Consider the following 25,375-nt stretch of genomic DNA (forward strand, 5'->3'; position numbering starts at 1 on the left):
AATTTTCACTTATCTCCTCTGGTCTCGAAATGTCTTAGTGGGACGGTTACATTGACTACTATACGAGGGTACGAGATGTTACAAATATTATACAAGTTATCTATTCATGGTACCATTCAGGAGACTGTATTAGACAAGGTCATATTTGTGTATTACTGCCTCTCTTTATTTGTTGGTTTTTATGGTTTGAAAGAAATGATGTAAAACACAGGAATCTAGGTATATATCTTGACAGAATAATATGGCGTACCATGAAATTATTGAGACAACTGCACCAAGGGAATCTTTTGAAACAATAGCAGTGGAAAAGAGATACCCAAATAGCTAACCTGTGGGGTTTTGAATACCCAACAATGTGGCCTTTGCCTCCCCAAATTATTAGGTGGGTAAAATCGTTGATAGGTGAATTCTAGTTGAATGTCAATGGTAGCAATCAGAAAAATTTTCAAAATACAGCGTGCAGGGGAGATCTTTGAGATCATACTGATAAGCTCAGTTTTTGGTTTTTTTGAGAATCTTGGTCCCACTCATTCTTTGAAGGTGGAATTATTGGCCTTACATAGAGGCTTACTTTTATGCCAAGCTTACAATATTTCTAAAGTCTGGCTAGAGATGGATGCTTTGGTAGTCATTAACATGCTTTGAGAGAACAAGAAAGGGTCTTATGAAATCCTGTATTTGTTGGAATCTATAAAGGAGTGTTTGAACAATATTTCCTATAGAATTTCTCACATTTACAAGGAAGGTAATCAGGCTATAGATTTTTTGTTGAATAAGGTTTATCAACACTAGAATCTGAGTTATGTGGCATTTTAAAGTTAGATAAACTTTATCTACCTTATGTTCGCTTTAAATAAATGTACATGAGTTATACTCTTAATTTATTTTTATTGTTATTTCTTTTTATTCTTAAAATCCTATAAAAATGGGACTTTTATCTTTACCGTAGCATCCAAAATTATGCAAAATTATGCACATAAAGTAAAACCTTCTTTAGGCCTTCACTTAATTTTAATTTTGTGATCATGTAAATTCGGAGGTAAGGTTTATGTTCCCCTCCTATCTATACGTTTTTATTTGTTTCGACAGATTATCGATAGAATGAATACTTCACTCTTTTCAACAAATATGAATTTGGGTCAATTCAAATTCACATGAAAAAACATGTTAATATCTCAGCATAATATATAAAATAATAAAAAAAATCTAAAGATGTTATGTCTTGTAACCTTTTGTTGCTGGAACAAATTCAACATTCTTATGTAGACAGAGATGGTGAAATGCTCGTGACTAAGCGCAATTGTCCAATGTTTGAATACTCTTTGTTACAACGACTGATGAATTCATAAATCAAGAGTCTTCTTTACTAATGCAGCGTGACAAACTTGACCTAATGCAATGAGTACAGGGCAAAACTTATTTGTAATGATCCTATATTGAATATACTTGTGAAAACTTATACAAAACTCATTCTAGTTTCACAATTATTTGCTTTAATCAGGTCAACCTCTTTTATAGCTATGACTACCCCACTTGCTACATATGAACAAAACCACCAAGATGGAACAAGCATTGAGGTAGCTTGCCATTTGATTGCTAAGATGACTTTCCAACGAGACTTGCTATCAAGAAAAGGTTCATTTATAATGTAATCAGTAAGGGGCTGAGAGGCATAGCATTCATGTTACTTTCTCTATAACCACACAATTTAATGCCATACTTTTTCTCCATCATTGTTAATTCTTCAATGGCTTTCTTTAAAACACAAAATGAAGCTCAATAGAGGCCTTCATTTCATGACAATTATGTCCAAAAGGACTAAAAAACTATAACCAAGAACAAGTGGAAAAAAAAAAAACAATAAGAGATAGGGACTTGCTCCAATTAGCTTTAGCTTTATCAAAACACTAAATTTGCATTGCAAAACGTGTAATATACACTTTGCTTATCAAAACAGTAAATTTACATTGATAAATATGTAATAGATGGTTTTGTTTTGCACAAAACTAAATATTCCTTGAAAGTTTAATTTTTAAAATTAAAAATTAAGTTTAAGTCAAACAATAAATCAATCAAAATAATATCTACAAGTTCATCAATCTGTTGAAACATTAACTAATGTTGACTTGTTTTGTTTGATATCTAAATACATTTTTGAAGCTTGTCTGGTGGTAAATAGATGCTAATCAACTTGTACATGACCGTAAATTGAAACTCCACCCCTACACGGATATAAACTGGATAAAACTTCAAATTTTATTTCCGAAATAGTTGTAAAACCAACCAAACATTCAAATTAGTAACCGCTTGCAGCTTACATTCTGTAGTTATAAACATGATTTACAATGGAGACTACATGAATTATTTAGATTTACACCAAAACAGTAATGATCAAAAAGGAGAAAATCTCACCTTCCCTCTCCAATGATACTATGGGGCATAGGTTTAGTAACGTCCATTGGTGAATTCTCTGTATTAGCTACTATGCTTGTACTTGTTGAGGTATCATAGCTGGTTTCACTCGCTCTAGTTGCCAGATTACTCATAAAGCTGGTGTCATCAAACTTCCAGTCAGTCAAGTATCCAGGCTTTGAAACCACTCTGCTCACGTCAGCGTCTCCCGAAAGCATAGCCACCACACGGGACATGGATGGCCTTTGCATTGGTGATGTCTGAGTGCACAAAAGAGCTATTCCGATTACACGCTTCACTTCTTCCTCGTTGAATTCTGATAAACTACCGTCCACTAGTTCAACCTCACGATCATTTTCATGCAGGTACCAAGCCTTATAAGCAGAAAGATGAAAGAATATTTTACAAAAAAAATTAGACATAATGCATATGAAACTCAGAAAGCAGAGGACTAAAGGTGTAGAATGTGTTTTTAGTTGTATAAAGTCACATGAATACAAGTCAATGAGTCTAATTTATCATACATGAGATTTAAATGAACATGACTAGTATTTGAATTCAAGTAATCACTCCCTTCAGCTTTTTCCCCTAGAATAAGAATATTGGAGCAGAAAACCCAACATTACATACCCAAGCAAAAGGAAAATGTTGTCAAAGCTAAACAATTTAAGGTACCAGAAGAGAAGTGAATATGCCATATTGCAAGTCACACAAACTTTTTAATCCTATAACAACTTTGCAAGTCACATTCCCTTAAGTTCCAATCGGACCATTTCAATTGCACTGTTGTGAGAGAAAGAGAGAGAATAAGTCAATTCCAAGGAATGTCCAGAATTCAAACATTAATGTGAACAGTAGTTTTCTTGACATTCCATTTTCAATAGTGAAATACATGTATATTGTTAAAGCATCAGGGCTAAGTTTCAAACACATTGCTAACATTGCTAGTAGAAAATTATAGTTATTATGATCCAATGATGATGCAGTACTAAATTAAAACTTTTTAAAACTTCTCTCTTTGGAAAAAATAAAAGCAAAAAGAAAAAAGATGGACTGACATGTAAATCAGTATACGAGAAAATATCATTCACACCCATCACCAGAGTGTAGCAATGTCGGTACCTATTTACACGTCAAAGTCTTGGTTCTAGGGCCAAGGTTAGACATTGATACCACTATAACAGCTAGGCACACTAATAGACTAACAATCTACTATATAACTAAAATGATAAATTAATTCATACCCATTCAAGAAGGTAGATCTGCTCTTCCTCCAAGCTAGAGTCCGAGTTAGGTCTTCCGCTAACAATCTCTAGAGCCACAACACCAAAGGCAAACACATCAGTCTTCTCTGTAAGGTGTCCACGCATGGCATACTCCGGTGCAAGATACCCACTACATAGGTGATGACAACAACCATTTAGTAATAATCTACTAGAGGCATAAAAATGATGAGAAATAATAAAGTTGTTTAGAAAGAAGAGGGTTGCTAGTCTTCAGAATCTTACATTGTCCCTGCAACACGGGTGCTTATGTGGGTTTTCTTATCATCATAAAGTTTGGCTAAACCAAAATCAGAGATTTTTGGGATGAGATTAGAACCAAGCAAAATATTACTGGCCTTGACATCTCTGTGCACAATACGGACGCTTGATTCTTCATGAAGATAAGCTAGACCTCGTGCTACTCCCAAGCATATATCATAACGTGTAGACCAGCTGAGGTTCAAATTTTTTCCTGCTTCATGAAAGCCATATGTAACTAGATACTAACATGTTTCCAACTTTCCATCTTCAAGAGAAAAGCATAAAACGCTTCATATATTCTATCTACGTACCAAAAAGTATTTGATCTAGACTCTTGTTTTCCAGATACTCATAAACAAGAAGACGTTGATCTGCCTCGAAACAGCATCCATATAGTTTGACAAGGTTACGGTGTTGCACAGCTGATATGGTGGCAATTTCTGTAACAAACTCACTCTTGCCTTGGCGTGATGCTATGGACAATTGCTTCACAGCAATTACTCTTCCATCATCAAGTTTTCCCTGGTGTTCAAATCAAGTCAAACATAATGAATGAAAATATAACAAACTTAACAAAAAAAATTAATCATGCTATGCTCCAACATTTTTATACAATAGAGTTCATTTCATTCAGTTTGTTAATTTCAGTGACTAAAATCTGATTCAATGAAATTGTAATCAACTTCGATCCTCAATGTTCCCTCCATTGGAGCACACAATTTCTCAAAAGAAAAGTAATAGAATAACCACCAAATGTGTCAAATTTCTTCAATTACGTTGTCAAATGGAAACAATTAAGGCGGATAAAAGGATCAGTAAATTGCAATTCCTTATCATGTCAAATGACTATGTCTTATCCCAGCTTTCATCCTTTCCTGGGTGCATATGTTACGATTAACAATCAAAAGGAGAGAACTGCTTCCACTTAGTAAAATTGATAAAAAAGGTAATTCTCAATCTGAGATTAGTCACGGATTCAGAGGTGTTATCTACTTTATGCATAGATAAATGCCTCCATTTCAAACAAAAATCCCATAACAAGGTGCATTCATCCACCTCTTTACTATTAATACAACCACAAATTACCTTATAGACTGGCCCAAATCCTCCCTCTCCAAGCTTATTTTCAGGATTGAAATCCTCTGTAGCAGCTTTTAGTTCAGCATAACTGAAAGTGTATGGTCTAGCATCTATTCCTAGGAGCTCTGCAAATTCAAGAAAACACAGATTAGTGTTGTGAAACTGCTTGTCTAAAGATAAATTCACTTGTTTAGCCTATAAGTTGGTAATAAATACACCTAAGTTTTTTTCTTAAAGATAAGGTTCTTTAGTAAATATTTCTAAGGTCCCATAAATCTTTAAAATGAATGTTGCCTCTGTTAACTGTGATAGAAGACTAGGACCACATGGATGCTCAGGACAAGTGTTCATATCCGGAAGCAGCTTCAAACTAAAGAAGTTCAACAACTTAAATATCAGCAACAAGACTTTAAATTCTACCTTCATCATCTTTTTTATGGGCCCTTCTTTTCCTAAAAATGCAGAAAGCTGCAACAGACAGAAGGCTTACAGCTCCAACACCAACAACAATCCCCACGATCAGACCCGTTCTACTCTTCTTGCTTGTTGGAGCATTATTATTAACAGTAGGTATGAAATCTGCTTAAAAGACTGCAGTTAATAATACTGTGATACTGTGCTGTAAATCAAGAAAATTTGCTAATTGCTCACCTGGGGTAGCACTGATTGCTGAAATGGATGGTCCATATTTACCTTGAGCTGGTACACAGCAAGTCCCTTTCCCAGCCCAAAACAGATGAATTTCAAGGTAATTTTCTGATACCTGAGCCTTAAACTCTTTTGGTACTGCTCGTTTAGAAACTCCACCAGCCTCCTTGCGTATGTCAAAATCTTCCAAAACAAGATTACCCTGGAATAATCAAATTCAAAAATTAAAGAAAGAAGAATGTTATTCGAACAAAAAAAAAATTTTTTTTTTGAAAGCAACAAAAATGTAGTTATTAATCACATTAAAACTGGTCGTCACTCTTAAACTAGAATAATCCTACCTAAGACCAAAGGAAGCCTTGTTCAGTTAGCACCAACTGACTTGTTACGGGCAAAGCTCAAAGCTTCAAACCTTTGCAACAGCTAGGTGCACTAACAATATCCCATTTATCAAAAAACTTCCTACCTGGGTGGCATTGTATGATGCCACGAATAATAAATTTAAAATGAGGGGAGCAAATCTTGGGTGGTCATTTTCTGAAATTTCCTATGTTGAAAATCTAGGGAGTTAGTCTCAGTACCACGGAATCTAAGAGCAATTCTTCAAGTAATGAATTGTTTGGATTAAATATGTTTCACATGCTCAGCAAAGGTTTTCACTACTTCAAGACTTCTAATTATCAAGAAAACCTTCTACATCATGATCATGAATACTACAGTTTGAAAGGTAACAGTTAAAGGGCAGCCCAGGGATTTCAGTAATGTGATACAGACCTGGATATAAATATCAAAAACACGCCTCCCAAGACTTTCCCATATATTTGTATCCATAATTTCTATTTCTGCAAACTGGAGCTTCACAGTGTAGTTTCCATTCTCAAGCCCCAATCCATAGTACCTTATTGATGAAGCAGAAACCCGTGCTGTCTGGAATAGTTCTGGATCTAGGGTGCTTGTGAACTGAGATGATGAAGAAATTGTGTACTGTGGATTATTGCTCCCAGTGAAATACCCAACATTACTGACTGCCCACCTATTTGTGTCAGTCACATAATATGATGCTGGACCAAGAGTCTCATTATCCCTCTCGAACAGAGTCCCATCGGATGATGTAATCTGTGGACCACCACACTTAATTGCAAAGTTATAATCTGGGAAACCAAAAAGAAAAGAGATATTCATCAATCACACTGAAAAAGGTTCTTTACAAGAAAATATTAGCATAGTAGGCACACTTATGATCATACTATTGAGCACTCCCCCCCAACCCGCCAATGGCGTTAGCTCAATACCAACAACTGAAACAAACAAGCTTACTATGCGGACAACAAATAAGGGATGGCAATCAACATAACAAACAAGTCAAGGAACAACCTGCATTGAAATTGTATTAAACATCCAACCTAAAATTAATTGGCAATAAATGCAAAAACCTGAACTACATATAAGGTCACAATAAATCCCAAACTTAAACACGAGAAAAACCAGTCGCATTTATATGTATGCCCAACACAAACAACGCAAACAGACAAACCTACTGCATGACCGACAAATATGGGACAACAAACAACAAATAACACACACCAAATGGGCCTTTCAAAGATAAAAAAAAGCACACACATGCACACCAAATGGATCAACAAACAACCAGGACATAACCAACGAGCCTACCACATGACTAACAAATATAAAACAACACAATGAATAACATACACTAAATGGGTCAACAAACAACCTGGACTTTTTTATCATGTTAAGCATCCAACCTGAAAATAATTGGTATTAGTAAAATGTAACCTGTATACAGTCCTCAAAAGATTATTTAAGTTTAGGGGGTAAAGGAATGCCAAAACACAATTTTAGTAAGTTTTAGGAATTTCATTATTGAGCGTCTACAAATGCCTAAAAATTCTAACCTACAAGGACATTTATAAAATTATTTTAATGAGTTTTAAATGTAAAGAAATGTGTGTTAAAAGAAAGAATAGTTGCAGTCATTGTTCAAGGATATAAATGGATACCTATGGGTACCCATTCATTAAACCACTTAACTATGGGTTTGATAACTAAATGGATGAGGTATTTCAAATTTAAGTTTCAATCTCAGATAGGAGCTTAAATATACTCCATGGAACAATATGATTGGTTCAACACTCAGTTATGTAGCTTTAGTTTGTCTCAAATTGTTAAAGGGGCCATATAAATAATTCTGGCCTAGAAGAATAGGTACTTTAGTTCTCAACTACTCCCTCCAATAAAATATAATACAACAAATCATTTTCATCATTATCTCCCCTTAATTTTCTTCAGCTCCCAACTAATGCAGCTAGATAGAAGGTTTCATTTGCAATTTCACATGTAATATTTAGGATTGAGAAAGTAAAAGCCTTTTATCAAGTTGAGTTGCGCACCTTTAATGCAATTATTTCCAATTTCATTTTTGCCTAATGAGGCATTCAAGGCCCTTTTATTTATGAAACTAAACTCAGTGTGTCTGTAGTCTCTCTGTTTAACATAAAACAGGAAGTTACCAGAAAAAATCTCTGGCAGTTCTCATTACTTCACCTGAAAACTTAAGCTTAAGTGCAAGAGCCATTCAATCTATTCCTCGGGAATATAAAGGTTGCTCCGAATTTATTAAAATCAAGAGACTGCAGATTTATGTTCTGATTTTTAAACACTGTATGTATTTGGGAGTTTGGAGCTATAGCAGATATTAATTTGCCTAAGTTAAAGAATCCTAAATTTGTTTAGATGGGGTGCAAGTTGATCTGTCATGTTTTTAGTAGATGATATCCTGTTTGTAACTTTTAATCCTTACAAGATAATAGTGTTCTATCTTGTGTTCTATTTCTACTCTTTCCTCTTTTATCATCTTTCTTGCCTTCTTCTGAAACTAAATTTTCTACTGTTTTACACTCCAAAATAATTCACAACAAGCCCTCTTTCCCTTTAATCCGCAATTGTCAACCCTTCCTGCTCTGTTTCACCAATTACTTTAATAATAGTAGGCCTTAAAAGGCCCTAATCACTAGCCATTCAGCGTGCTCCTGAAACCTGGTATTTGAATTCTAGCAACCTGTCCACCTACCTAGCATGTTTTTGGGTGGGGTAAAAGTGGAGGACGGTAGAGTGAAAGAGAGTAACGATTGCTACCCTGTTTACAGAGGGTTTGGAGGCAAAATAAAATTCCTCCAGACACCCTTTAAACTTTTATATTCTCTCAAATGAAGATGATTAGAGAATAAAGTAAAGTATATAATTTCATTTTGCGATTCCCTTTTCACCTTTCAAAATTTACATTAGTGATGATTGCATATTGCAGTATAGTTGTAATATAGTAATATTTGTTCTCCTCTACTATGCACTTCCTATGGTAATAATAGGCAATGAACCCAGTTCTATATAATGTTATTAACTTTTCATTCCCCATCAATTCTAATCTTTGCAAGATATGATGGATACCTAAAGATTTTTTTATAAATATTATTGGTGAGTAAGACAATGGAAATCATGTATATTAAGCTTTTCTTTTTTATTTTTTTCGAAAGGCATATATTAAGCATTAAATTTTTCTCAAAATATTTAACCTCTTTTTCGCTTTTCTTTTTTGCAGTTTTTTCTTTTGATTTGAACTAATTTCCTTGGGAATTTGACAAGTTTATGAATCACAAGGAAAGATCAATTGTACAATGTCATCATTCCATCAATTTAATATTTTCCTTTTTCCAAATAGTTATTTCTTGGGAGTGTATAATTTCCAGTTCTTTGCGTCTAACTTAACTCATCCACAATCATTGAGAATTACATGGAAGTACTTGACCTAGCAACAAAATTTTCCACTAATTTTTGCCAATAACGCATGTAGTGAACTCAAGAAGGTCCCTGTATTCTGTCTGCCAACCTATTTGTTTCTCACAAAGAAGGGAAAGTTTTAACTACACTTACAGGTTCCACGTCCTCGATTGCAAGGAAAATTCCGTTGAAGGCAGTTCAATCCTGATGGCAAAACACTGAAAATAGAAGAGCAATGGAGTTGCATAAGGATGATGATTACACGCTTAGCAATGTTTGAAGATGTTTGACCATCTAAATCTCAATAAGGCTATGTAAGCTGACTTAAACCTTTTAAATTCTTAAATAGAGTTATGCAGAACAAGGAGGGGAAAAGAGACAGATAATAGAATCAGAGAGAGACAAAATAAATTAGAGAGAAACAGGGGAAATTGGGGAGAAGCAGAAGAATAAGGGAAAGAAAACAAGAAAGAATTAATAGAGGAAGAAAATCTCAATACTCAATAATTGATAATCCAAAAGCTCAATACCTCACAATCGAAGCATTCTAGAAACTAAAAAGAACATAGATATCTACTGGCTATATCCTAAACCCTGATAAAACATGAATAACAAACATAAATGTAAAAATGCAATTCGTGATAAATAAGCAAAACTAATTACTATAAAATAGCCTATAACCCAAATTTATAAAGGGTACAATTAAGCTCATAAAGCATAACATTACAAAATAAAATCTTTAAGTCAAGCGACTTCTTTCCATGCTGCATCATGGAGTCTGCAAAAAAATGCAATCAGCTGCTGTTCTTTTTCCCTTCTTCTTCAAGAGTGACAACAGGGAAGGAGCCAGTTTTATTCTCCAGATATAATAGTATATATTTACTTATTATTCATTATACAGCATCATAATACAAGATTCAGAAAGTGGATAGAGACAAAGGATAATTTTAAGCATTGAACAGCTTATTACCATGTTCCAAACCTCATAGATATTGCCAATAACTTATCAAAAGAAAACTACATTATCACTTATAGCTCACTTGTGGCCCATGATCAGCAACTTAACAAGGGCAAATGACCAAAATACAAGTAAGAACATTAATATTCTGATTAGAGAGAGAGCAAATACATTTTAAGTCAACTTCACATGTTCAATCATAAATAAGTGAAGATAGCACTAAGAATCACCTGCTGTTTGACTGTCCTATTGTGAAGTTGTTGGCAACTAAATTACTGCATATTACACACCATAAAGAAAGCAGTCAATTTCAATATTAAGTGTACATAGAATGAAAACCAATTTTACAGATTTGAAGTTTTCTATAATATTGAACATACAATACTCAAAAGCTAGCAGAAGACAATATCTTTGGCAGTGTGTAAATATATACATTGATCATATTGCATATGTGCAATTATGAACCTATAAGAGACTTACATCGACAAATTTGGTTCGTTGACCCAAGAAGGAAAGCTCCCAGCTAAATTGTTGTACGACACATCTCTGCAAGGGTTGTGTGTTTAGAATGGCACACATTCAGAGAATTAAGCACTAGTCAAATCACATCAGCCCATGCAAGTTGTTAACACCATCCAAAACTTCTACACCTCTATGTTTCCCCACAAATATCAAAGCTAGTTGGCCTTGCACCTTTGCTAGACATATGGTCTCTAGTTTGCAAGGTAAAACAAAACAGCAGCAATAGGTCATTCAAAGGCTATGGCATGATCAATGTGCCTTCATCTCTACCTTCAGATGTCTAACTCAGCAACATATATGATTTCCTAGCAGAAATAGGTCTAAATACAACATCCTTTTCAGATAAATCATATTCCTTTTGCATTGAAGAACCACTAAGAGACTTAAATAAGTAAAAGAAATAGTGAACAGCCACATACACATCAAGCTTCATACAAATTCAACAGCGCATCTAAATTTTCTAAAGCACATATACTACATTGAATTATTTTTTTTTCACAAAGTGGTATATATACATATACATATATAAATACATACACATACATACATACATACACATACATACATACATATATATATATATATACATACATACATATATATATATATACATATACATACATACATATATATATATATACATATACATACATACATATATATATATATATATATATACATACATACATATATATATATATATATATACATACATACATATATATATATATATACATACATACATATATATATATATATATACATACATACATATATATATATATATATACATATATATATATATATATATATATCTTTCGTCCTACACAGAACTTTATCAGCTGGGTCCCAAGGTTCTTTCAGGACAAAGATAAAGCCATTGCAGCAATAATTTGAAGAAGAGATTGAAGCTCGAAATGTCCCTTGGATTGGAAAAACTAAAAGATATTGACTGGGAATATACAGTTAGTCCAAATTAATTTGTTTCTTAGTATATTATGATCACATCGAGTGACAAGACATAAGTTGCTCTTACATATTGCGAAGAGATGAACTCTTTTGTGCAGGAAGGGAGCCATTTAACTTATTATTTCCAAGAAACCTGAAATAAAAACATCAAAATTTGCTATACTTTCATATTTAAATCAGCAGGTATATTAAAGAAAAAAAAGCAGCAGGTATGTGAAGCTATTTATTAAATTTTGCATCTTACAATTGAGTGAGCGAACTCAAATTGAAAAGTGAGTCTGGGATCTGTCCAGTTATATTGTTGAAGCTTAAATCCCTAGAAAAGAATATTAATAATTAAACAGTTACAGGAAAAAGTACAACTACTAAGCAAAAAGAAAAAAGTAATAAAAGAAACAACTCTATTTATGCAAAGTATAAAGCTGGCAAACTTTCATACAAATCCAGCAAAACACAACCACCTTGGAACCCGCAAAAACATTTTCATATATACATACATACATACATATATATTTATACTCTACACACATGTATGCACACAGACATAGACATGTTTGTATATGTAGATGCAGACACATACATTCGGTACAAACAAGCGCACACACAAGAAAACAATTAACTTTAGATTTTGTGTAAAATGGTGGCTAAACCGATTTTAAATAAAATGGGTTCTGGTTACAAGCACACCAACCAACCAGCTAAGTAGTATCATTTAAATATACTTAATAAACTTTATATAGCGCTCATAAAATATCTGACCATCAGGTTAGAAGGACCAATCAAGTGGTCAATTGACTGCTTTCAGGTCCAACTCACTCAGAAACTGCCTTGACAGAATTCTGAATTGTAACTAAGCAAACAACCGCTAAGGAGAATAACTTACAGCTGCGTCAAACTCTGGTATTCTCCAATAGTGGATGGAATTGTATCAGAAATATTATTGTTCCTTAGATCTCTGCACGAAATATCCTTTCTTGAGACAATGTAACTAAGCTATTGGACAACAGGGGAGAAGAAGGAACAAATTGAATCATAAACTGAAACTGAGATAGCTTACAAGATAGTTAAGGACTTTATATCCTTCATAAATGATAGAGAACTTCCATTAGATAAACCGCTTATCCTCCTATAATTAAATAACACTGGATTGTTGGCATCACAGACCTTCAACATATTAGCAAAGTTACAGAAAGGATGTAGGCACTCACAACTCTGTCAGTGAAGTAAGATTGGAAAATGTTGAAGGTATTGGACCTTCAAAAGAGTTTCCTTGAAATCTCCTACAATCATATAATAGATTGAACGTTATAAATTGTGCAGTGATAGCAATAACACAAATAGCTATCATTTTCCTCTGCTCTCTTTCAAAAAAGACTTTAGAATCACATAAAGAAAATAACCATACAAGTCACGAAGCTTTGACCAATTCCCTATAAAGTCAGGTATCCTCCCTGTAAGTTCTGTGTCTGATGCCCACCTGAAATAAATTGAAGTATTGCTTCAAACTTTTCATGAATATACTCCTTTCTTCCAACAAAGCATATGTGTTTGAAAGTTTCTAGAAAGAAAAAAGCATCAAAAACATTCTTACACTGTTTGCAGGTTCTGCAGATTAGTGAATGTTGAAGGAATCTCACCAGTTACACCGGAACTATCAAAATAACTGCCAAAATAAACAAGGTTCCATTATTTCTGATTGTCTTTAATGTTTTTTATCGAGAAAAAATGCAGAAATGTAATTGATCATAAATCATAAGTATCAAACTTCAGAAAGGTACACAGACACTACAAAAGAAGATATATAACAGAATCTTATAGGAACTAACTGCAAGTTTTGATACATAATACTTCAAGCATGGAACATCCTAGAAACTCCAGAGACTTCATAGTCAAACATGTAAATTGATAGAGAAATCTATCATCTGGTCCTTCCTAACAAAGAGGATCAACAAAAAATAAATAGATTTAAGGTTGTCAAGTTCTACAGCAGTTACAAAAAATAAAAATCTAAACATGCATTACAAACTGTTATTTTAATATCCGTGATTTGTTTAATGTTTAAAATATACAATTCATAATAGCAATAACTTCTTCTATTATTTAAGCCATTATGCCCATAGGACAGGAATCATTGCAGTACCTCACAGAATACAAAATCTTAGAGAATTTAAAAGGCTTAGAGTAGTCATTAAGCAAAAGTCTAGCCACCAATAAGGTCAAACATACTCATAGCCTACTAAATGGTATGGCAATATATAATGATTGTCTATATAAAAGAAAGGTGCCACCGTCAGTTATCAATTGACGCTCTGTGGACACAAATATCTTTCCTGAATTACTTTCTTCTAAATGGTTTCAATATCCCAGTTAATTAAATACAGCATAAAAGAGAGCCTTAGCTGTCAGAAGCAGATGCAAATTTCTTTAAAAAGATTTTGAAGAATTGAACCAGTAAATCACTTTCTGCAAGGTTTTGCACAAAAGTGAGTCTTCGTTTAGTAATGTTTTTGGGTTGTTAGGCTTTTTACATATATTCCTTCATGTAATTATTGTCTTGTTCCTGTTTCCACAGTTTTATTTTGAGTAATTGTTTGCTTGTGCTTATTTTCTCAGTTATAACATGACCATGATCTATTAAAACTAGATGTTCTTTCAAAGCCAACTTGGTTTTCATCACAGCTCCGGTGATGAGGAGAATGATAATGCTGCAGAAAAAAAAAAAAAAAAAAACTCGGTTTTCATCATAGTTCGTTCAGAAGCCTAAGCAAAGATCCCATTGGTTCCCAACAAACGATAGTTCTGCTCTGGAACCTCACTTCAATTGTCCATAACATCATAATTCCTGTGCATTGAAGGATCAATGTATCTTATGGCAATGATGACCCAGTGATTGATCTTCAAAAGTAATTATTATAATTTTAAATCAACCAAAATTTAATTTTTCACCATCTTCCATACTTCAAAATAAATACCCAAATATTCTAAAAATTCTTAAAATTAATGGAGGTTGCGTATACGAATAGACTAGAAGCCAAGAACTAGACAAAAGTATAACATGTCAATGTTTTAGACTAGCCTAAGCCCTAAATTTAAATTTGTATTTGGATTGTAAACATCTTATGTCTTTTGAACAATAAAATAATAAACATATCATGTGATTCATCAAAACTCTAAGTGATTTTAAATAATTGTTACCAGCATGTCTCTATATAAGTTGTTCTCTTTCACACTGTTTAGGTTGTCTAATATTCTGGCCTTGTCAATTAAATACCTTTCTTCTGCAGAGCATTGATATTGGGGAATCACCAACCATAGGAGCTTTTGCAAATAAATGATCATCTGAGTGACACACACGTTGATTTATTTTAGTTTTTCATATGTTATAGATCCATTTCCAAGATAGGAACTTTTTCCTATCAAAGCTTGCAGAATCTCCACTGAAAATGGAAGGAATGTCCAACATTGTACAAGAACTTACAGTTGTTCTAGCATTGAGCAATTGCCAATCTCTGATGGCAGAGGACCCGAGAAGTTATTAGTTCCAATGGCCCTGCCATATGAAGAAGTACATAAATAAATAGATTATACATCTCAAGCACTTTGTTTGCTTTAGTAGAAATCAGTTCAACAAATTTGAGAAGGCAACCCGATATATGAGGAACAAAAAGGGAAGTCAAGGAACAACAATCTTAGGTAAACAAATCCTATAGTTGGAAACATTATATATATATATATATGTATATATACTTCAGAAACCTTCAGTTGGAGATGATGACCATCGTGCAACCATAAAGAGTTGAAAAAACAAGGTGCTAAATAAATTATACAGAAGAATGAGATTAGCTTACAATGATCTTAAATCAGTAAGCAATCCAATTTCCTTCGGAAGCTCCCCTGATAATGCATTAATGCCAAGGTCCCTATTGAAAACAAAGATTACATATCAGAACAGAAAAGATGAATAAAAATAAAGTCAAGACTGAAAGTTTATAAATTACAAAAGTTGCAACGCCGTACAGCCACTGCATTCGAATTAGATTGCCAATCGAAGCAGATAAGGGACCTGTCAAGTAATTTTGGCCCAGCTTCCTGAAAGAAGAGGGGAAGTCAGTATTCTTAACAGAAGTAAACATGACCAATCCACAGTGAGAAACTATTCTGCTTGTGCTGGACGGTAACAGTATAGCCAAAGTCATGCAACATAATGCACATTTCAAGTTTGGCAGCAGCTTGATCTTAGCACAGATATCAAAGTATGTAATCATTAAAACTATAGAATTCTAAGTATAAACGCGTGTAAATGGAAATCATACAGATTGGTAAGAAAAGTCAAAGTCCAAAGCTCATCAGGAATCACACCCACGACATTCAGCGCATAAACTTTCCTGTAAAAAAAGTTATCTGGAATAAGGACATATGAAATGAAGCTTTCTCAAATACATTAGTCCAAAAATTCAGATATTAAACTCTCATCATCATATACATAATAATACTAACAATTAAGTATTACATAATAAGAACATTCTTCAAACATGAATTAGAGTCAAGCGTTCAGTTTCTTTATTTGTAGTAACAGAAATTTGAGTGTCTTTTTGGAAAAATAAATAAACAAATACCCACTAATAATCCATGATTACAATGGCCCAAAACCCAATCATTGCATGCATTACTCAGTTCCTCTGCTGAGAAAGAATCGAAGGCAAATCGAAAGTGCATCACATTTAATAAAATTACCTTTTTCTTTTATTTTATACGTATTAAACTCAATGGGATTCGAGCCAAAAAAAAAAAAAAAACTCCCTAGCACTTCAAAACAAAAATATTATCTCTCCCTCAGAATTTAAATACGTTGGAAGTTCAAGCATCTCCCAGGCAGACAACGTGCTTCCATAGCTAAATTTACAAAAAAAAAAAAAGAAACTACATTTTCTAAAGGAACCAATAGCAAGCAGGCAATTTTAGCATCAATGCAAGCACTGTCCGAGGCTATTTGAACTTGAGCAATCACCATTCAGACATAATGTCAAACAGATTCTTTGCATTTTCTGTTAACAACATTGGCTTACTGCACCCACTGAAATAAGGAAGCCAATTTAAAAAAAAAAAAAAAGGATGCATACAGACGGGTGATGTGGCAAGTGGAGCGACTGTTGAAAGAACAGTCGCATTGGATGATAGGGTTGTAATCTCCGCTTTCAAAGTTTGCAGAGTCAGAGTCGAGGGCAGCTCCGCTGCATGGTTCGCCGCTTATGTTCCATTGGCCTTGTCTCGCTGATATTCCCCATTGTTGAAATATTGAGTTCAATGCTCTTACTGCATTCCAAGTTTACCGTGTTTGCTTTCAATTACAGAAAAATTACAGAAAACTTGGGCAAAACCAAAAAGCTTACAACACCCTTACTTTCAATTATTACTGTTCATGGGTCACTATAAGGTCATGTTTGGTCGGTGGCCTCTCTATTCCTTATAAAATTTTATCCCTCGTTTGGTTTGCTCTTTGGGAAGGAATAGCCATTCCAAAAGGAATGGCTATTCTTTAAAATTAGGCAAAAGTTTGAAATAACTAATACCACTATCCCTCATGGTATTAACTATTTCACACCTATGGAAATAAAATTTATACATTTTGGATTAAAATATCATTATTTATTTTTAAAAATGATAAATTTAAATTTATAAAATTAATATTTTAAATTAAAATATAAAAATATTAATATTTTTATATTTTAATTATAACATATTTAAATTATAAATAAAAAATTAGTATTTTAAAATATTAATTTTTAAATTATTAAGTGAAATTTAAATTAAAAAATGAAAAATGCAAATAGAGAAAAATAAATCTTATTATAATAAAAAGGTTAAGTTATTAATTATATATTATAAAATATTTTGAATTTAAAAATTAATTAAAAGTATTAATATTTTAATCATAATAATATTTAAATTATAAATTAAATTACCAATTATTAATATTTTCAATCAATTATAAATTATTAATATTTAAAAAATAAAATAAAAACAAATAATCATAATAACATTTAAATTATAAATAGAATAGTAGTATTTTATAATATTAATGATTAAATTACAAATAAAATATTAATAGTTAAATAATCAACTATTAATATTTAAAAATATAAATTATTAATATTTAAAAGATAAAATAAAATAAAAATAAATAATCACAATAACATTTAATATTAATGATTAAAGTATAAATAAAATATTAATATTTAAACTATCAATTTTTAATATTTTAAATAAATTATACATTATTAATGTTTAAAAATAAAATAATTTAAAAATAAATAATCATTATAACATTTAAATTATAAATAAAATATTAGTATTTTGTAATATTAATGATTAGATTATAAATAAAATATTAATATTTAAAAAATAAAATAAAAATTAAATAATTATTATATAATAATGGGTATTTTTATCTTTTTATTTTTATTCTTTTCTTATTCCAAAGTTATTTTTACCAACCAAACACTGTAATACGTCATAATAATCATTCCTGCTCTATTCCATTTATCATACCAAACTATATAATACCTATTCTATTCTATTATCATCTCATTCTATTCTCACGTAATAGCTATTTTATTCCATTCCTGTCTATTCCGCGAACCAAACGTGCTATAAAAAACTTTCATGTGTCTAAATTTTTTAATTGATTTTAATATGTTCTATATTTAAATTTTTTTTTCAAATTAATGTTTTATGACTTATAATATAAAAAAGTAAAAAAAATCATAAAAATTAATTTTAAATATCAAAAATAAAAATATTAACGGCTAAAAAAAGGGTAACTCTGGAAATTTTAAAAATGAAAAATAGACAAATAAATGGATACTAATACTTCTCAAAAACTCTAATTAATTATGAAAATTTGGAACAAAAGTTACAAATAATTATTTCATGTAAAAGTAAAATAATGCATTATTATTTACAAGAGATTAAATTTTTTATTTTTAATCATTCAAAACATTATTTATCTTTATATTTCATTAAATGTACTTTTTACTTCTCTTTAACTTTAAAACATTTAATAAAAGTAACAATCAAAATATAGACATAATATACGAGTTTTAAAATAAATAAAAAGAAGGATTTACATGTCAAGGACAAACTTTTCTTCCATTTGTTTTTGTTTGTTGTTTTTTTAAGTTAGGCATGGAGTTTGCTGTTTGATGTTTTCTTATCGCCGGAGCTTGCTCTTTGCTTACAGTATTCATGGATGAACTATCAGAAAACGATGGAAACAATAAACAGAGAAGCAGAAGCAGAAGCAGCAGTAGAAGAAGCAAATACCTTCAGCAGGATCAGTAGCAGGCTGAGATTGATTCTGAGCTTGAGCTGCACCTAAGATGCAAAGAGCATAGAAACAACCCAAAGCCAAATGTTGTGGTGATCTCATCACCATCTTCATCATCACTCGAAATATCATTTGTTCATCATTTCTCTTCTCTGTTTCATTAGTGTTCAATGAAAAAGTTGTATGAGAAGACTTGATGCGTTGCCTTCTCTAGTAGTTGCCGAGCCACCTGATAGAATCAAACCAATCCCAATAATAAGTAGAGAAAAGTATGAAAAAGCCTGCTCTTGGTAACAAGTTAGAAAGTTTGACTACTGCTCAAGTTAACGAATGTCTTGGCTCACACCGGCCATCACATGTCAGACGCACATCCATGACATGGACATTATACTATCATAAATGCTTTGGTATCTAATGGCAAATTCTCTTTTTAGATAAACTTCATTCGTATGCATGACGTTTTCAATTTTTTTGACTTGTGAAAAGTCTTTTTTTTTCAATATACATTGATGGTGAGCTATATATATGACAAGAAATAGTTTCCTTTTTTCCATAAATCTCATTAAGTTCATTTTAAATTGGAATTCAAGTTTTCAAAAATAAAATCTTGGACTCTAACCTTAATGCATCACTCGCACTCTTGTTTAAATTTTACTAAAAAGATTTTGTTATGTTAATAGCAAGGTTTACTTCTTCTAATCTTTTACAAAACATGTTATTCTAGAAAAATGACATAAAACTTGAAAAGCCCCTTGATTATTTAAAAAAAATTTAAATAAATCATTATTCTTCTTTCACATTCAATTAAATTTTTATATTTTTATTTTAAATCAAATAGACCTTTATAATTAACGATTTATTAATTATAATTTGTCAAACTACCACACATCATTTTATATTTATGTGGTGTTGATATTACATTTGACGTAGATGGTAAAAAATCATATCTATATCATCATACTACATCAACATGTTACATTATCATCTATTATAATATGTCAATATGTCACATGACATAAAATGACAAATGATATTTTAACTAATAATTGTTGGTCAACTATTAATAATAAAAATTTATTTAGCTCAAAATAAGATTATAATGATTTGATTGAAAATAATAAAAATATAAATATTTATTTAAATTTTTCTAAATAACTCATAAACTCTTTTAGATATTATGCCATACTTATAAGAAAAGGAGGAGTAAATATAAATATTTGATATGGGTACGTATTCTATTTTTCAAGTAGATAAGAATAAGTTTATGAAATGATCAAATGTTATTTATTAAAGTTTTAATCAATTGTAGTGTTCTACTTGCTCCTTTTTTTTTTGGAAATAAAAATACTTTAAAAAATGTAAAATTAGAATTTTTGACTTATATTTATATATATTAGAATAACTGTCTAGTGGGGTAATAGGAAACATTAGAATAAATAGCCCATGACTATATAACGAAAGCGTACTTTGTATTAAAATAAGCTGAAGCCTTTTTGTTTCCCTATGTCAAAGTAGTTAACCGATTTTGACGTGTATCCAAACACGCCGTCAGCGAGTTCGAGAGCCGCTGTCGTTTTAATGTTGTGATTAATTAATGAATATTTTAAGTGTAATTTACGGGTCATAATAACACATGGACAGAAGCCTTCAACGCTGTCAGCTGCTAGACGATGACAAGCAAAATCAACCCAAATGTCTGCGTTGCATGCGTGTCTCCTTTGCTGGTAAAATAATAAAAAAGATTGATGCTAAGTTGTTTTTTCTTCACTATAATAATAATATGGGATAATGTCAAGTTTCAACAGCAGGATTTCAATTCTGATTACAGTTGCATATTGTTAGATTTCAACTTGATTTTGAAAATGGGAAAAACATGGTCGTGATTTAAGTTTAACTCTGATCATGCAGGGTCAGCCTCCTAATGGAGGAACTAGAGAAATTGGAAAAGTCTAGTAGTTTCCTCTACTAAATTAATGGATTATAGAGAAAGAAGAAAAGAGAGGAAGAATGAATGCACAAAGAGGTTCATTATTTGTGCAAAAACAAAAAAAAAAAATGATAGTCAACATATGTGTACACAAATTTCATATCAAAAATATAATATGAAAATTTGGAGACCAATAACAATTTATTTATCATATGTGTAACTACAATTTTTAATTTTTTTAAAATAAGAGAATAATACGTGCAATTTACGCAATGTAGCTTTCAAGCAATTTGTTAGCTTTAATAACTTAAAAATTATTAGAGCTTTGATATGATAAAAATGATCAAAATTACTTCTCTAAGTGATCCTTGAATGCTTTTGATGTGTTTTTATGTATCTTTACTTAATTGACATTTGAACTTGTATTTGTCTTGTGAAAGGAAAATTTTTTTATACACTTTGAAAATCAAGTTCAAACAAAAGGAATCAACTACTGGAAAAGGAAACATCGATTTTTGTAAAATGAAATATTTAGACAAGTTTCTCTAGAAGCTCAAGAATTGATTTTCAATGGTTAAAAAGACAATTCCTACAAGATAGAATTTCAAAACAAGTTATTGGAATTCTAAGAATCGACACTTGGGAGTCAAGAAGTCGATTCTCGCAAGTTTGGGTAGAAAAATAAGCACAAAGAATCGATTTCTAAAGAAGCAAATATTGGTTCTTGGAGGACCAAAGGAAAAAAATCAAAAACTTGAAAAAGAAGGAAGAGATGAAATAAATGGATAAGATTGGAGCGTCAAAGATCAAGTTCAAATTCAAATTTTAACACCTAACTACAGTGAATAATCGATACCTAGTGAAAGAAGAATCGATTCTTGAAAAATTGTAAAAGTGTCACCTTTGAACCAAGTTGAGAAGAATCAACATCTGGTAGGCAAGAATTGATTCTCAAACAAGAAGAATCGACACCTTAGGAATGAAGAATCGATTCTCAGAAAATAGAAAACTCCAGACTTTAAGTGAGACAAGAAGAATCAACATCTGGAAAGGCAAGAATCAATTTTTAAACAAGAAAAATCGACACCTCAGGAATGAAGAATTGATTCTTAGAAAAACAAAAACCTTCAGACCAAAGAAGAATCGATTCTCGAGAAGAAAAGTCAATTCTTAGTAGCCGTTAGACACAAAAAAGAAAAAGACAAGATCAACGGCTAGTTTCTCCGCCAAGTCATCCCTAATGGCTATAAACTTTTTCCAAGTATAAAAGGTACTTCTCCAACACATTTTGGGCAAGAAAAGAGTTGAGAAAAAGATCATTTGATCAAGAATCGTATGAGATGAAGAAGAAGAGAAAAAAGAGAGAAAGACCAAGCTAAAGAAAGCCATTCATATTCTTCTAAAAAGCTTGTGAACTGCCTTGTGCTTCAAATTCTTTGTGTTTTCACTCACATCTTTTGTAATCATTCTTTAGCTCTACTAAACGCTTCCTTCATGTACTTATTAAGCAAAACCCACCTTCTAGAGGTATCATTTGCTTTGAGCTTGTAAGAGAGAAAAGTTATGCCTTAACCTTTGAAAGGCAATGTTGTAAAGGTTCTACTAGATCCTTGTTGTTGATTTCTCACGCAAGTGCACATATCATTAACAAATAATATAATAGAAAGTAGAATTCGTTCCCACAAAAAATTGAATTAATTCCTAATTGCTAATTACTAAAATTATAACACACTAATCTTATCCAAACAACCTAATTATTAAAAAGAAAAATTAAAACTAATAACTAAAATTAATCTATCAGTAAAATTATTTTATTAAATTCGAGTGACTACCAGACCTAAGATTATGATATCCCTCAATACTTCATCTGATTATTGTCTCTCTTTCTTAACTTAGTTTAATGGATTAAGTTGTTAACCTAAAATCCTAATTTATTTACAAGTTTCTGTCGAGTTTCTTATAAAAATATCTTTCCCAATTAACTTACTATATGTCTATGCAAATTAAGTTGAAGAAAGATTCATTAAGTTCGTGCTCTAATTTTAACTACGTATGGCTTATAGGTGTATGTTTACCCTATATGCAAATGAAACCACCTAATCAACTAAGTGCTTTCGATCATATGCTATTTTATTCAAGTTTTACTTAAATCTCCTTCATCAAGGTTTAACTTAGGTTTCCAATTCAATCTAATTCATGGCCAATCAATTAGAAGTATTAAGAACAAAATAAAATAAACAACTTAATTCCATCAAATATAAGCAAAAGAGAGATAAATAAATAAGACAACGTATTAAGTTTAATCATAATCTTAGAGAAATAAGTTAGTTCCTTATCAAGTCACACCATCATCAAATTAAGTTTAAACATTAAAATCAAACTAAGAAAACAATAGAATAACAAAAAGATAATAGAACTTAAGAATTGTAATCTTGATCTTCCAAATCTTCTTGAATCCCTCAATTGCTTCTCAACTTCAATGACTTTGCGACTTGATTCTCAATTTTTAATTTGGTGTTTCGTTCCTCTCTAAAAGTCTTCCAAAAGGTTGTTTTTATGGAGCTTTGAAGTTAGACTAAGTTGGGTGAAGAAAGAAATCAATTTTAACTAGGAATTCCTCATCAAACTACATGAGCCATGGCCTACCTCCACCAAAGCTACGGCCTCGACCAATTAATTAGTAAAAATCATAATTACTCTAGGACTGCTACAGTGTTTCAACTTTGACAAGATTTTTGACTACTTGCCATGCCCAACTAGATGAAGTCGTAAACATGAAAGTTGAAGTTTTTTGTCTTATCTTTCCAATGGTCTAAGAATTATCTCAATTGGAGTTTTGTAAAGGGAATTATGGTCAAAAAAATAAAATATGTGCAATGAAAGCCTACACCTCAAAATTGCTCTCATTTTTCTATTAAAAGTCTTCCTTCATTCAACACCTACAAAAGTACAAATAAATCAATAACAACTTATCTAAATCACATTAACACCAAATTAAGTATAAAATTATCTAAGATTAGATTGACTCAACTAAATTAATTAACTTAAGTAATTTAACTAAAACCCTCAAATTTCTATGCATTACCACAAGAACTAAGTTAAATTATTATCAAAATTAAACCCAAATAACTCTATATCATAAAGTTATCAATTCTTGAAAAGGTTGAGATTATGTCTACTCCTTGAAAAGGCATATAGGTTTTGCTTTATCCTTGAAAAGGCTGAGGCTATGGTTGATCCGCAAAAGGCATGGGTTGTGCTTGCTCTAGTAAAAAGGTAGTGAAGGCTGAGGTTATGCTTGATCCGTGAAAAGGCATGGGTTATGCTTGCTCTAGTAAAAGGTAGTGTGTAAGGTTATGCTTGATCCTCTCGAAAAAGTAGTGTGTAAAGGTTATGCTTGAACCTTTAAAATGCAGTTTTTATAGTGGATTGCAAACTATTTAGAGAGCCAAGAGAGAGGATATAGGCACTTATGGAGAGAGTCGAACTTCTATAAATGATTTGTGTCTTTCTCTCTTCTCTTTACTCGTGAACTTGTGCTTTTGCTCTTTACTTTTCACTACCTCTTACTTGTGTAATTTACTTTACTATGAAAATATTTAAGTATTTGTTTTCTAACTTGCTTTTTTCTTCAACTCAATCTTCAATTCACTTTTTATTTACTTTGATATATTTGTTCACTTTGCTTTGAAGAGTTTTTAGAATTTCCTTTCTTATCCAACTTATGCATTTTACTTTGAAGAAATTTTTAAAACTCACAGTTCACTCACTATTCACTCTTATACTTGTATGTTTTTACTTTTTTGTGAAAAGATTTGAATTATTGTTTTCAAATATGTTTTCCAATTCATTCTTTAAAGGATTTGAATATTTGTTTTTGAACTTATTCTTTTACTCACTCCTCAAATCCTTTTTGATATGTTTGCATATTTTATTTTGAAGAGTTTTGAAAATTTGTTTTCAACTTATTTGTTCATTACTTTTGGTTTGTTTCAAAAAGAAAGCAATTCATCCCTCCTCTTGGATATTTTCCTCATTATTATTTAGTTAACACATTTCTAACACAATTCATGTGGAGGTTCATCACGAATTCAAAATAGTTGTCTAATAGAGATTAGAGATCAAATCAATGTTTAACTCATGATCCATCTTAAAGCCCAATTACCCAAGCTTTTCCATATAACTGAGCATTTTAAAGTAATGTGCGTTTG

General features: G+C 31.6%; 1 protein-coding gene across 2 annotated transcripts; it reads right to left on the bottom strand.

The window, feature by feature from the left end:
* Positions 1 to 2,233: 2,233 nt before the first annotated feature.
* On the bottom strand, positions 2,234 to 19,564 carry LOC108662925 (putative LRR receptor-like serine/threonine-protein kinase At1g56130). Of its 2 annotated transcripts, none has more exons than XM_088808065.1 (24): positions 19,234 to 19,564; positions 17,031 to 17,223; positions 16,224 to 16,295; positions 15,928 to 15,999; positions 15,759 to 15,830; positions 15,389 to 15,460; positions 13,502 to 13,573; positions 13,316 to 13,387; positions 13,119 to 13,190; positions 12,968 to 13,036; positions 12,794 to 12,865; positions 12,155 to 12,226; positions 11,978 to 12,043; positions 10,900 to 10,965; positions 10,650 to 10,694; positions 9,615 to 9,679; positions 6,441 to 6,817; positions 5,670 to 5,868; positions 5,439 to 5,597; positions 5,025 to 5,143; positions 4,250 to 4,460; positions 3,921 to 4,152; positions 3,657 to 3,807; positions 2,234 to 2,786 (listed from the first exon to the last, which is right to left on the bottom strand). In XM_088808065.1, exons 1-24 carry the CDS (start codon positions 19,367 to 19,369, stop codon positions 2,409 to 2,411), a joined length of 3,114 nt encoding a protein of 1,037 aa, XP_088664191.1. In that variant the 5' UTR covers positions 19,370 to 19,564; the 3' UTR covers positions 2,234 to 2,408. The 2 variants fall into 2 exon arrangements, with proteins under 2 accessions (XP_088664191.1, XP_088664192.1); XM_088808066.1 differs by having other exon boundaries at positions 3,921 to 4,149; positions 19,234 to 19,562.
* Positions 19,565 to 25,375: the final 5,811 nt, after the last annotated feature.

This window comes from Theobroma cacao, chromosome 7 (assembly GCF_053813885.1).
Source record: "Theobroma cacao isolate CCN51 chromosome 7, ASM5381388v1, whole genome shotgun sequence".
Classification (NCBI taxonomy): Eukaryota; Viridiplantae; Streptophyta; class Magnoliopsida; order Malvales; family Malvaceae; genus Theobroma; species Theobroma cacao.

Bases quoted from the DNA above. Each gene is read 5' to 3' on its own strand.
- LOC108662925 (XM_088808065.1), bottom strand. From the start codon at position 19,369: ATGATATTTCGAGTGATGATGAAGATGGTGATGAGATCACCACAACAT. The intron at 15,831-15,927 runs GTACGGCGTTGC...TGTTTTCAATAG, and splicing joins CTAATTCGAATGCAGTGGCT to GGACCTTGGCATTAATGCAT. The intron at 12,227-12,793 runs GTAAGTTATTCT...ATTCTTTTCTAG, and splicing joins TACCAGAGTTTGACGCAGCT to GGATTTAAGCTTCAACAATA.